Source organism: Phaethon lepturus, unplaced genomic scaffold (assembly GCF_000687285.1).
Source record: "Phaethon lepturus isolate BGI_N335 unplaced genomic scaffold, ASM68728v1 scaffold12710, whole genome shotgun sequence".
In the NCBI taxonomy this organism is placed as follows: domain Eukaryota; kingdom Metazoa; phylum Chordata; class Aves; order Phaethontiformes; family Phaethontidae; genus Phaethon; species Phaethon lepturus.
The window spans coordinates 1-14,854 of record NW_010514085.1 but is presented as its reverse complement, the minus strand read 5'-3'; the positions used below and the strand labels follow the sequence as shown (position 1 = coordinate 14,854).

General features: G+C 39.0%; 1 protein-coding gene across 1 annotated transcript in view; it reads right to left on the bottom strand.

The window, feature by feature from the left end:
- The window catches only part of PNPLA8 (patatin-like phospholipase domain containing 8), a gene marked incomplete at its 3' end in the record, with an annotated part of 39,207 nt that extends 25,040 nt beyond the window's left edge, over positions 1-14,167 (bottom strand). The window contains exons 1-5 of the mRNA XM_010292000.1: positions 12,969-14,167; positions 11,985-12,134; positions 10,605-10,756; positions 8,766-8,860; positions 2,366-2,537 (exon numbers count right to left, since the gene is read on the bottom strand). Of these exons, the coding sequence (XP_010290302.1) occupies positions 2,366-2,537; positions 8,766-8,860; positions 10,605-10,756; positions 11,985-12,134; positions 12,969-14,078 (1,679 nt within the window). The remainder of the gene's footprint in view (positions 1-2,365; positions 2,538-8,765; positions 8,861-10,604; positions 10,757-11,984; positions 12,135-12,968) is intronic.
- Positions 14,168-14,854: the final 687 nt, after the last annotated feature.

Sequence of the window (14,854 nt, the reverse complement as noted above, 5' to 3'; positions counted from 1 at the left end):
TACACCACTCCAAACAAAAAGTTAGTTAACCAAACTTGGTTGTCATATGCCTCATTAATGCATGCAAAATTAGCCTAATGCAACATTAGCTTAATTATTTTTGGGGTATTAGTGGATGAAAAGCTGGACATGAGCCAGAAATGTGCACTCACAGCCCAGAAGGCCAACCAGGTCCTGGGCTGCATCCAGAGCAGTGTGGCCAACAGGTCGAGGGAGGCGATTCTGCCCCTCTACTCCGCTCTGCAGAGACCCCACCTGGAGTCCTGTGTCCACCTCTGGAGCCCTCAGCACAGGAAAGACATGGGCCTGTTGGAGCGGGTCCAGAGGAGGCCACAGAATGATCTGAGGGATGGAACACCTCTCCTCTAAGAAAGGCTGAAAGAGTTGGGGTTGTTCAGCCTAGAGATGAGAAGATTCCAGGGAGATCTTGTTGCAGCCTTCCAGTACTTGAAGGGGGCTTATAAGAAAGATGGGGACAGAGTTTTTAGCAGGGCCTGCTGCAACAGGACAAGAGGTAATGGTTTTAAACTAAAAGAGGGCAGATTTAAACTAGACCTAAGGAAGAAATTTTTGACAATGAGGGTGGTGAAACACTGGCACAGGTCGCCCAGAGAGGTGGTTGGTGCCCCATCCCTGGCAACGTTCCAGGGGCTCTGAGCAACCTGATCTAGTTGAAGATGTCCCTGCTCACTGCAGAGGGGTTGGACTGGATGACCTTAAAAGGTCTCTTCCAACCCAAAGATTCTAGGATTCTATGATTTTCAGCAAGAATACTTTCAGACAGAAAATAATACCATCAATATTGTGGTAAGGCTAAAAGTACATTGCATGCCTGTATAGTGTAGACAGACACTCTATTTCAAGCAAGGCTGACAAGTCTACTACCATTTAAACAACAAAAACACATCCAGCACAAGTAAGTCTTTTAAATTTAAAACAGAACATAAAGCAGTTTTCCCATGCAACGACTGAAAGTTAGACCTGACCTTCTTATTGCTATAAAGATATGCTATATAACCTCTCCATTCCCTTTTTAGTTCTAGGCTTCCACATCACAAGGAAGCCTGCAGAAATCCCTACTTTTTCAATAAAACATTGTGTAGGCATGTCATCTCCCTTCAACACTGCAGAATTAGGTCGACAAAAAGTCATTTGTTTATCAGTAAATTTAGGTTTTAATTTAATCTATGGATAACATAATAATTGCCTGGCTTCTGTCCATTGTACAGGAGTGCTTTACCTCCCTCGTGTTACATGTAGCTGCAAAGAATAATAGCATTTTAATTAAAGGCATATAAAATAATTTCACACAAGGTAATTTTGATTTTCCTAAGACGTCTTTCAGTTGGGCAGGGGAGGAAAAGAAGGAAGGCAGATAAAAATATCTTTTCTGAAAAAAGAGGTACTCTAGATATCTGAGAAGAAAAACTCATTATATTCATTTGATAAACACATTTATTCCTAAAAATGTGTAAGATCACAGAGAAAAAGTGCTTGGAAGCCTCTTTCTCCACTTCAGCAAAGAGGTGAGAAGCTTAAAACTCAGGCAGCACAGGTATTCCCACTATAATGTCTAGAAGAAACTCTTTCAATCCCATAAATCACATTAACCATGTTCCCAAAGGAACTTGTCATTGCTCACCCAAAGAAGCTCTTTATGATTTTACATTTGCTCTCAGAGAAGGTTGTTTCAGTAGCAGCGCCAGTTGACACTGCTTGGGAAACTATGACATTAGTTTGCTAAAAACGGAACTCTCAATACATACGCAGATGAATAAGTAATAAACTTGCAATGAATATTAATAATTTCTTCCAGTGACTTCTCCTGAATATCCATTAATGCACTTTGTATACATACCTATCAACAAATACCATTTCATTGGCAACTTTGACACAGCACATATTTTTGCATTGCAATCCTTACAGCTCATTTCCCTTTCCAAAGAAAGGGGCAACGGGCAAAACCCCTCAGGAGAGCAGCTGAAATTAAAAATCTCTACTACAACATATTATTTCATTTCTCACCATGTCTCCTATAAAAAAAAAGGAACAGCAGGTGGCTAGCAAAATTTGTAGCAAATCTATAATGAGTCAGATCAAGCAGAGCTGGCAAGCATACAGGAATATAATCAGAAATCAGTGTGCTAGAGCTTACTTTATTCCCCAGAAACAGAAACCATTACATTAAAGGCTTTCAATGTTTTGGTAAATATGAAAACATCTATTTCAAAAGAATGAGAGTATATGCTAATCCTTCCTAGTTGTTTTAAGAATTTGCTTACCAGTGAAACAATAACAAAACTGAAGGCTCTCAAACATCATATTAGTAAATTATCTTTCACCTGACTTTTTTTTTTTTACTTACTTGAGCATTTTTTCCCAGATATCACTGTCATAAAAGGCGTGGCTCCAGCCCATTTTGACTGTTCCAACAATGACATTCTGCTTAAAAACATCTGATCCTAACTTGCGATACAGCTCTTCACAATCATCCAGAGGAATATGGAACAACCCCAACATAAAGGCTAATATAGCTCCTGAAAAAGAAATATATCAACATGTAAAATATAGCCTGGAGTAAGATTTACAGATGGATTACCATTTAATGTAGTTCATAGGTTAGCAGAATATCTATCTTGAAAAGGAACGATCAGTTGACATTTATATCACTAAACTCCTGTTCAAGAATCACAAACTATGTTTTAAATGAACATATACAAGATAGGAGGAATCTACCTTCAAAAACAGAACTATGAGAAATTGAGAAATGACATTATTTCGTTTTGCAGATTTCATCCCTGCAAACATGTATATGGCAGAAAGCAAACTAAATCCACTGCTTTATTTGGAAAGAGCAATGAGTAAGAGAAATCTATGCTGTGGTATTAAAAATGTATTTGGAGTATTACTTGATATCTGGCAATCTCTGAGTCAGTAGAGAAAAATTCTAGGAAAACTCTGTAAAAAGCAGGCAGTTTTGACTGGTTTGGAATACATTTGGTTGCGATGACTGATAATTAGTCATTCATCCATACTGCCATCTAGTGTGTGCCTAAAAAAATTATGACCTACCCTTGCAGGAACAAAACAACAGTATCCAAAAAGCATAGCTACAGAACACCATCAAAAAGACTGTGGAAAAATAAAACTAAGGCATCACTACAATTCTTAGATACATTAAGCTGAAAGTGACATGTACAGCCTTTAAACCTAATTGTGCAATACTGTGAGGACATGCAACTGTAATACTGGAATGCCATGTAATTAAGCATAAGGAATAATGAGGTCACATGATTTTTCCAATTTGGAAATGAATGCAACAGGTTTGAATAAAGAGTAAATTCTTGAAACAGAGTTAAGAATAAAACATGCAGAAAGAACTACATAAAGAAAGTTACAGATAGCGTTAAAGGAAACGTGAAATCCAAGCTTCTTTTGCCCTCACAAACCCCACCACCATAATAGCTGAGTGTCAGACGACTGATGGTCTCAATTTTTTAAAATGTGGCACACGTGCTTAATATAACCTGGGCCTACTTGGCACATCAAAGTTGCATCAGGAGAAGCTTACTCGGATGCCACATCACCAAAGGCCTGTATTCAACACAGGCTAAACCACCTAGCAGCAGAGAAACACCTTTTTCCTGAATCATGCAAAACCTCTGCTACCTTCTTTTCCTATTAACTCTCCAGCACCAATGCTATAATATCATGCGCTTGCTATTTTGGTGAACAGTTTCAAAGCTAAAGGGTCAAAATTCATACCGAATGCTGACTCATTTTCACTTCACCTCCTGAGAAACAGCGCCAAAAACTGCAGTCTGCATCAGCACACAAGTGGCAATAGATCATATCAAGAGTCAAGGTATACATTAAAGGTCTTTGCTGAAACCTGCTGGATGGTTTCATCAGCAAGACACTCACAGGAGAGTAAGGTCAAAAATCAAAGATATAGTGCAGGCTCTATAAGATGGTCCAGTGAAGAAGTTTCTGATGCTTTCATCACATCCTGGTCTGTATCAGACTCCAGCCCTCCAGCAACCATCTCAGTCTTGAAGGCCAACACTTCAGGGGAAAAAAACACCTAAGTAAAACCTGGGAGGCCAGGGACCATATCTTGAAGACCACAGGGATACAGTTGGCTAGGAACACACAAGATATGCAAGAACAGAACCTGAAAGACAAGAGTATTCCTTCCTTATTCAGTACTAGTAAGACTCCAGCTGAAGTGCTATATCTGGACCTGAATGACATTCTTCAAAAAAGATGTGGACTAATTGAAGAAAAAGAAAAACCAGACAAAAAAAGCCCCAAAAAACAATCACGGGTCAAAAAAATAAGTCTGTAAAGAAAGCCTGAGTAAACAGGCTATGACAAAAGTCCTTAAAAGCACAGAAGGTTGCTGCAGAGAGAAAAGAAAGAATCTGTTATTCATGTTCCTGGGGAGTCAGGACAAGAGGAAACAAGTTTGAACTGCAACAGGAAGTTCCATGTTAGACATTTGGACTTTTTTGTCACAAACGTAAAGCCAGTGGAGCACTAGCACAGATTTTCTGAAGAGGTCTGACATGATTCAAAAATCTTAGAAAATTGTCAATAGTGAGACACACACAGTTGATTCTTCCCTTGGGAAGTGAGATAACCTCTTAAGGACGCTTTCAGCTCTATAATACAATGACTTCACTTATTCATGTGTTCTCCTGTAAAAATACTTCTTCCGTCAGAAAGGTCTTCAGAAATGCATTTCAAAACTGGAAAGACATCTGGGGAAAAAAAAAGCCCAGCAACACTGAGAGATGCCAGCTTTGTTTAAGGAGGCTCCTCATCTGCAAATCACTGAAGGCTGGGACAATACATGGGGGCACTAGCTCTATGCTGTTCTTAACAACTTGGGAGGAATATTTTGGAAGAATATCCTTACGTGAAGTCCTTAGGCAATTGTCACATACATGAGGATCATGTGATCAAAGAGACCAGTACAATTCAGATGTCTCTGTATTAAAATGCACTGGAAAACAATATGCTTAGAGAACCTGTGATCACAGTATGTCAATGCCTGAACCCCTCATATGATGCATCTGAATGCCACTTATTACTAGATCAATATAGAAATTTAGGAAAAAACTGTATTTTTAAAATTCTTGGAGCCAGCCAGCACATTTGAAAATGTGGTAGCATGCATTTTGCCTGATCACATACTCTTGATGTTATAAACTGCTCTGACTGAATTGTAAGTGCACCGCTACTGAGAAGTACCTTTGATGTATTGGGAGACTACATGAGAAGTGAACATCCACAGCATACCTGCAGATAAGTTGTCCTCAGGGGGTTAAATGCTCTACGCATCTATAAAAGCATGTCATACTCTGGAGAACACTGACAATCACTCTCATTTACAGAATTCCCAGCAGCTCAGTTCATGGTGCAATGGTACTTCCTCCTCTTAACTGCCTTGCTTTTATCTTCGGATTTTTTCACAGAAAGGCACAAACTCAGTACAGTATTCATATTAACTTGGTTCCCCATAAAAAAAGTTTAGTGGCCATCACTGCGTTACATGGACTTGCAGATTTTTTGGTGCTTCCGTGCCCAGATACTGTGCTCAGCAATAGGGAGGTGAGCTAAGTACACAGGGCCTGTTACAGCATCATTACACTGATCTTCCTCTGTGACTGCCTCCATTTAGACCCTATGACGACCACTGAACAGAAGTACAGGGAAGCTAGCTACAGAGACAGACTCTGTGATGCTGAATTCACCGCAAACTGATTATTTCTAAACCTCAAAGGCAAACCAGCTAAACGATATTAAGAGAGAGAAAAAGCACAGCAGAAAAGAACAACGGTAATGCACAAGAGGCATCCTTCTCCTATCATTTATCACCCTTGTAACCATAATTCATCCAGCTGCAAGCTTCTGCAAATCCCATTGGCATACACATCAGCACAACCTGAAACGCTAAGCACACCGCTAGCACACGCTGACAGATATGTACAACCGCTCCCAGCCACATCTTGTCACCTATTATTGCAAGCTGGACTACTGCAGACAAAACCTTGGTAGTGTAAACAAAGCTTAAAAGAACACATTAAGTACTTACTAGGAGTTACAAAACCCAAAATCTGGCAAAGAATAAAGTTAGTCAGAGTAGTGGGACTGAATTAAGAACACCAGGCTTCTCTATCAAAGATAAAATATCCTTATGATGATTGAAGGAGACATTAGAGAAGCGTTTTGTTAGAAAAAACTGTATTCCACACAAACAGCCACTTACTGCTAAATTCATAGAATCATAGCATAGCTTAAGTTGGAAGGGACCTTTTAAGGTCATCAACCCCTCTGCAACGAGCAGGGACATCTTCAACTAGATCAGGTTGCTCAGAGCCCCGTCCAACCTGTCCTGGAACATTGCCAGGGATGGGGCACCAACCACCTCTCTGGGCAACCTGTGCCAGTGTTTCACCACATTCATTGTCAAAAATGTCTTCCTTAGATCTAGTCTGAATCTGCCCTCTTTTAGTTTAAAACCATTACCCCTAAAGCAACAGGCCCTGCTAAAAAGTCTGTCTCCATCTTTCTTCTAAGCCCCCTTTAAGTACTGGAAGGCTGCAATAAGGTCTCCCCACAGCCTTCTCTTCTCCAGGCTAAACAACCCCAACTCTCTCAGCCTTTCTTCATAGGAGAGGTGTTCCATCCCTCAGATCATTTTTGTGGCCTCCTCTGGACCTGCTCCAACAGGTCCATGTCTTTCCTGTGCTGAGGGCTCCAGAGCTGGATGCAGACTCCAGGCGGGGTCTCCCAGAGCGGAGTAGAGGGGCAGAATCACCTGCCTCGACCTGCTGGCCACGCTGCTTTGGATGCAGCCCCCGATACAGTTGGCCTTCTGGGCTGTAAGCGCAACATAGCTGGCTAAAGGCCAGCTTCTCATCCCCCAGTACCCCCAAGTCCTTCTCAGCAGGGCTGCCCTCAATCCCTTCATCCTCCAGCCTGTACCAATACCAGGGGTTGCCCTGACCCAGGTGCAGGACCCCGCACTTGTCCTTGTTGAACCTCATGAAGTTCAGATAGGCCGATTCCTTGAGCTTGTTGAGGTCCCTCTGGACCGCATTCCATCCCTCAGGCATGTCAACCGCACCACTCAGCTTGGCGTCATCACTAACTAATTAACAAAGGGTTTTTTTCCAAAGACTATTAAAAATGTAAAGCAGGGAACTAAATTGTACCTACAAGAAATTCTGTCTGGTAGACCTGAACATTCTCCTCTTCTCTACTATTTTGAGCCTACTAAGCAAATCTCTGAAAACACAAACGTATCTACTCAGGATGATCTGCATTTAATGTCATTTCTGAATTAAACTGTATGGACGATAAGTATAGTGAAAGAAAACTAAAGAATGTGGGTTTCTAAAGGAAACTGAGCAATTGAACTACACCATACCTCTTATGCTAGACATCAGCACTATGCTGCTACTGGTCTAGCATAATTTCCAAAAGAGATGACTGTCTTAAGAAGAAACTTACACTTTAGTGTCTCCTACTTTGTAGGGATGAGTAATTTATCATCAAGTCACAAAGTAATTAAGGCTGGGAGGGACCTCTAGAGGTCATCTAGTCCAACCTCCTGTTCAAACAGGTTCAATTAGAACAGGTTACTCAGGATTGGTTCAGCCAAGTTTTGAATATCGCCAAGGATGGAGATTCCACAGCCTGCGCAGGCAACTCCCTTCAGTGTCTGACCATGCTTGCAAGGGAAAACATGATTCCTTATACCTAATTGTAACTTCCCATATTCCAGGCTGTCTCTGTTGGCTTTTCTCTGACCACTGTGCACCTTCAAGAAGAGTCTAGCTCCATCTGCTCTGTATTTTTCCATTAGTTGGAACAGCAATAAAGCCTCCTCTTCCTAAGGCTGAATAAACCCATTTCTTGCACTCTCTCCCTGTATGTCATGACCTCCAGTCCCCTGACCATCTGCTTGACCCTCTGACAGACTCACTCAGTACGTACAAGAACATACCCAACAGATTAAGGGTTTATTGAGGAGTCCAAGTTTATTGAGGATTCCAAAACTAGACGTACAGCGGCCAAACACAGACCCTTAATCTGTTGGGTACATTCTTGTCCACACAAGCCAATATCTGGTCAGCTTTCTTTGCTGCAAGGGTACACTGATGATTCATGTTCAACTTATTCCAACAGGATCAAGTCTTTTTCTGCAAAGATGATTTCTAGCCAGTCAGCCTACCTCAGACATAAAGCTTGATACTCAGGTTTACTGAACCTTACGTGGTTCTTGTGAAGCCATTTCTCCAGCCTGTACAGGCCAACCTGAACAGAGAGCATCACTGTACTGACGACTCCCTCTAATTTAGTATCATCCAAGATCTTGCTACAGGCACACTCTGTCCTGCTGTGCAGGTCACTCCTAAAGACAGGAAACACTACCAGCCCAGTATCAGTCCCTGAGGGGCATTACCTTAGTTGTCTTTAAAGCTCCATAAACATCTGAGATACCTGTATCTGTGCAAAAGGAAGGTTTCACATTCATTAAAAAACAAATGACAAATCAGTTTGAATTAGAAGCAACAATGAATCATGCAAAGTTCTTATTCAGAAGAAAAAGAAAGCTTTTAGAAATCACACCTGTACTTTCCCACTTTACACTCAAAGTCTGAAACCAGCAAGTTCTGCAAAATCTACATTTATCCTCAGATGTTCTTTTACTATATTCATAGCAAAATACCAACTTGTGGCTTAACAATTACCTGTGCTTACACCACAAATGTAGTCAAAAAGTTGATGAACCGGCTTTCCAGTTAGTTCTTCTAGTTTCCGTAGAGTCTGAAGTGCAACTAAACCCCTGAAACACAAAAAATCCCCTTCATACACAATGGAAGTTTTAGTTTACATAGCTCTAATTAGTTATAATTAAGAAAAGGTGAGCTTAATTATAATTTAATAATTACAACACTAAGAATCCTGAATATTTCAGGGAATGAAAGAGTAGCAGAACACAATTAAAATGGAATGATGAATACTAAATATAAACTACATACTCAGGCATACCAAAAATAGTACTCAACAGCTACAGCCATATTTTTTATACCCATACTGTTCTATAGAAAAGGCTCACGGATAATCTTCTGTAGATGTAGACTCAGGACAGATTTTAGCTGCACCCACACCACACAGCACTTAAAGTTTGACCTTAGCAGGGCTATATAATGCCACTTGGGACATAGTATTTTTCCGTCTGTGTTTTTTTGCCTCAATTCAATGTGACTGAAATGACAGGAGAGATGCATTCCAGATCATCAGACCTGTGCTTCTATAGCATGAAACAGAGTACCTGGCATGCAAAGGCGCTAACTTTGCTGGGCTAGAGCTAGAGAGCTGTGTATGGCAAAAGGAGCACCAAACCAAGTACCATCTTGCCAACACAATCTACTGAGAATGGCACCTCCTGAATGCTGCCACCAAATCTGTCCTGGCTTGTGCTGAAGAGCAGTAGTCAACCCAGTCCAAAACTATAAGCAGATGAACACAACTGAGTAAGAGGCACAACAGCCAGTCAGTACTCAGGCTCATTTCTCTGGACTTGTTTCATTTAGTGTTATAGATGTAGATACCGCTTTCTGAAAATAAGGTGTCTTCTAATATCACTCCCCTAGAAATCCAGCAGAAAAATTACCACACTTAAACTATACATATAGCATCCTTCTTTCTAGTTTGTAAGATCTTTATGGTTTACAATGAACTTTTGGAAACACAACGTTGAAGTTGTGACATACACTTACTCCTTATTGAAGACAACTGGTTTTGATGCAAGTAAAGAAATACTATGAGGAAACAAAACATTCATGAAATGGCATTTCTGCAGTGACTTCATACTTCACTTTCTAACAATAAAGATCTGCAAATCAGGGAAGATTTGCCAACAAGATTCTTTCAGATATGTGTGAAAACACGTCTTCTAGTAAACATCAGACTTCAAATTTAATGAACATGCTTCTGCTACTACTCTTTACAAATTGTGGTAGGTGCAGAAATTCATGCAGAACTAGAGCACACGTAACTAAGGACATGTGGTGGATAAATTAAAAGTGTTCATTGTAGAGGAAATATAAATCAACAGCATGGCTAGAGTAGCTTTCACCACTAGCCTATTCATTCTTTCATATGAGACCAGTCCTGCTAAAGCAGATCACCCTCCAGACAAGTTCAAGAACATTTTTTATATTACTAAGTCAATACAATCACAAGAGTATAAACTACTTCCAGCATTTCACAAGAACTTTGTATTTTTGAGATTAGACTTGTGAGCAGACTAACTCAAATAACCATTTCATTTACTTCCAGAAGGAGAAAGAGCCAATCCAAGCACTTAAGTGTGTAGTCAACTTTAAATATTCATTTCAGTGTCACAGAACTAGTAATGCATGGAAATTTAAGCACAGATGCATATAAAAATAATACATTTTACTATCCCAGTGATAGGTAACAGAACTGTAAATCATAAATTGCATCTTTGGGCATAAGCTTATCAGAGAGACCTGAAAAAGTATGAAAAAGGCTACAAGGATATAAAAACACAAAGGTTTTACCTTGTTCCTCCTCCATCAATAGTGAGGACTCGAATTCCCCAGCCTTTCACAGGGTCTGTATATCCAATGATAGCTAAAGTCTCTCTAACAGCAGCCTGAAGACTTTCGTCACTTGCCTGTCTCAGTCGCAGTAGGCATGGGATTAATTTTTCCTATTGATAAATGCAAAGATATTTCATTCTAACTGTATGTTTATACCAAAGGAATCCATGCTTAAATTTACTAGTTTGGCATATAAGTATAAAAGTAATATATTAGTTAAACTCAGAGGAAAACTTCTTTAAATCTGCATTTACCCATGTCTTTTTCTAACAGGGGAAAGAAAGGATTCCAATATTATGTCATATATCCCTCATTGCTAAAGTAACTGCCTATGAGAATTAAGCAATCGAGGTGGAAAGTAAATCTTTCAAATAGCTAGAAAAGCTCTATTTACCAGCAGTTTAGTTTTATAGACTTTAATGTCACATTGGCCAAATATAAACTCAAGTGTGAAGCACACCAAGTATAGCTAAAAGCCCAGATTTTGCCAAGTATCACAGTGCTTCAAAACAGGAAATGACTTCTAAGTACACTAATATTAAAACAAAACAGAAGTTAAAATTCTTCCTCACACTGAGTAATTTTTAATGTACAATTATTATCACAAAGATATAGAGTATTATAATCAAAATGGGAGTAGTGAATGTACTCTTTCATAATAAAATAATTAACATCTACTCGTGTGCATGCCTGACCTGTACCCTGCCTGGATGATTCATCTGGCCTGCACTCCATTCCCAAAGATCTCTTTCCCAGCAATTCTACAATCTCTGTCACAACTCTGTCACATCTTGTGGAAAAAGGCACGAGACTGACAAATGCTGTGGTTTGGCTAGTACTGCTAAAATAGTCTACCACACACCTGTCCTCTCACTGCAGGAAAGAGAATGAGTAGGGCTAGATTACATGAATTTATTTGATGGCTATAGTCCACTCTTGTCACTGCTCTTTGAAGGAAGCGTGCAAACAAGCATAAAAACTGTTGTGCATATGCAGATCAACTGTACTGTACATTCCCATCTGGTCAATTGCGACAGAGGACACAGTGTACGACCTTCGGCTACCACTAGAATAAGCTATACTATCTATCCACATGACAATGTTGTATGCTTCTAAATTAAACACTGACATCTTAAGAGCCTTTAGCTAAACTACTGATAGTTTGCACACAAATCTGCTTGAACCAGCTGAAAAAATAGCTATAATAAGAGACATTCACATTGTAATCTTTACAAAAAGAAAATACGACTAGTCCACAAAAGCATAGAGGAAAGTTTTATGTTGTTCTATTCACCTGTCACATTTATTTTTTTGTCCAAGCATAAAGACTATTTGTACCTTAATTGCAACTCCTCTGCTCTCTGGAAATTCTAAAAGATGATAAGTCAGTTCTTCAACCCTGCTGATACAGATTCTTCGATTAGAGGATCTTCGGAGGGCTTGGACTAAAGCTCGAGTCCTGTTATCAATACTCACTCTTGCAATAATCTAAAAAATAAAAAGTTATACAGATAACATAAAACTACTCTAAGAAATGTGTAGAATTCATCAAGACTAATTCCAACCGTTATTTTAAGATTTCTCAGAAGTAATGGACAGCATGTTGTACTAGAGATCTGCTACAAGCTCCAAGTAAGCATTGCTTCAACTTAAACAGGCAATGTTTTGATTCTTTGTTTACTAGAAAAATAAAGGCGGCTCACAGCAACAATACACCAAACAAACACGTACGTACTCAGATGTATTTTCAGGGCAACTTTGAAATCACAGCATTTGAACCATGAAGGAGCATAAGACCGCTATAACTACAACAAAAAAAAAGCAATCACATCTACCTACATTTATGTACTCTCTCGCTAAGAACTAAATATATGTATATATGATACACATGTATGTGTATATACATATATACACTATATATAAATTTACATATATGTACTTACATAAAAAGTATATACACATTTTTATATATGTATACATACATATATAAACTTAAAAGTACATATAAATAAGTTTACATAGCACACACATAGTATGTATAAGCTTATATCATTTTTGTACGTGTGCATACATATATATTTATATAAGGACATATGTATTTATATGTACATGCATCTATAAATGTGTACATATATATGTATTTGTATGTGCATAACTGCATACATAAGTATATACCTATTTGTGTAAGCATATATGTATGTATATATATGTAAGTTTACATATAGGTCTATACACGTGTGTGTAGTGTATATATACATTTGTATAAAATACACATATACACAGAAATAATATATAAAGAAATAACACTAAACAAAGACTTGCCTTTTCTCTCTGAAGAGACAGATGCTTTTCTCGCTCTTCTGCGGTCTTAGCCTCTTGTGCTTTGTCCTCCTCATCTTTCTCAGACACTTCTTGTTCTGGCCGTTTACTCTTTTCTTGTGAAACAACTTTTGTATCAGATCTTAACTTGGGAACTAACCCACCAATGTAACTGTCTACAAAAGCTTGTACACTGTTACTGGGATATGAAAGAAAGTTTGCAATGCTTTTTTTAGTGGAAACTGGAAGAGCACTATCTGTCTTTTCAGCACCCAGAGTCTCTGCGTCAGCTGCTGAATCCACTGTCTTTTCTCCACTCATTACAGCATTTTCTGATGAATCAAGCTTATTCCTTTCTTCACTTTTAGAGTCCTGTAGTAAAGCATTCCTTTTTTTCTCTTGATCCATAACAGAATTATTATTGAAGTACCAGTTGATATGATCAGCTACAAAGTTGTAAGTCTCTCCAAAGTTTGTAGAAAAGTAGCTTATATGAAAAAGGTGGTTTTTAATAGATGCTGAATCTTCTGGAGTATCTTGATTACTGCCACTTGAACTTACTAACATAGACTCCAAGTTTCCATTTGCACAAGTGGATTTCTTTGCAGCTGGGCCTCTGTTGCAATCCTCCTGAGTTCTGGCATCTGTGACTTGTTTATCATTTTCTAGATTTGCATTGATGTTATTTGCATCTACGTTACTTTTATTTGCTTTTCCCAGAGTATCCGAGTGTGACTTTAATCGAGCTATCCTTGAAACCAGTTCACTGTGAGTGCCAGACACTGCCTTTGAAACAGATTCTATAGTATTCTTAATTCGTGACATGCGATTGTTCACTTTCGTAAATCCTTTGGAAGAAGTTAAAAGTTTAGAAACTCTGTAGTATAAAAAGTCATGGCTGTAAATGTATTTGTCATACCAAAACGTTCTGCTTCGGGCCCATTTACACCGAGGTCCACTTGTATGAAAAACTCTGAGGTGAGTGGCATGATTTATCCTCCAGCAGACTTTAGGTCTATACAAATTCAAGTATTTGTTTCTTTGCTTCCACCAAATACTTTTTGGGTTAATCAGAAAGAACAAATATGCATCTAAAGATAAATGTAATGTCATTACTTACAAATAATTACTACTTTTCTATGTTGCTTGTCTACTTCATTACAGAAAATACAGTTCAATAATTAAGTCTTATATCACGGTGTTATCTGAAAAAGAAAAAAAACCATGGAAACCCTAAAAAAAAAGCAATGGAAACTCTAAAACAGTAACAAGTTAAACTAAAAATCACAGAGTTGCTTAAAGCAGATGTAGCTTATTTATTCTTTCAGCAAAGACAGACAAACCTTCAAATCAATTAATCTCATGGGGATATCTACTGCTCAAGACAAATTGTCATCCCAATGTTTTAATTTCAACACATTATTATTCCTGAAGTCCATCCTGAGCAATATGCAACACCTGTCAAAGGTATTTAGTGATATATAGAAGACTGCTTGCCCATCTTTCCAATAGAGACATTTGTCAGCAAATGATTTTGTGCAGAGGCTAAATTTCAAGTGAAACTTATTATATTACCACCCGTTTGCAGAATTGCTCCCAGTGGAGAAAGGGCACCCATTCTTTGAGCAAAGCTTCAGTGCAGAGCCACAGGCTCAATGCAATGTTCCTATACTAAGAGCTATGAGCAGCATATAATCCCTACTCTACAAGGAAAACGTAGGCACTTCTGAGGTGGATCAGAGTTTTGCGCAGTATACAAGAGCTGCGCTGAAACCGCAGAAGCAAACCCATTATTTGGCAAGCTCAGACTTCTCCAGCTCCTGTGACAAGCGCCAGAGGGCTGGCAGGCCAACACCGGCGCAGGCCGACGCCAGAGCAACAGCAGAGGC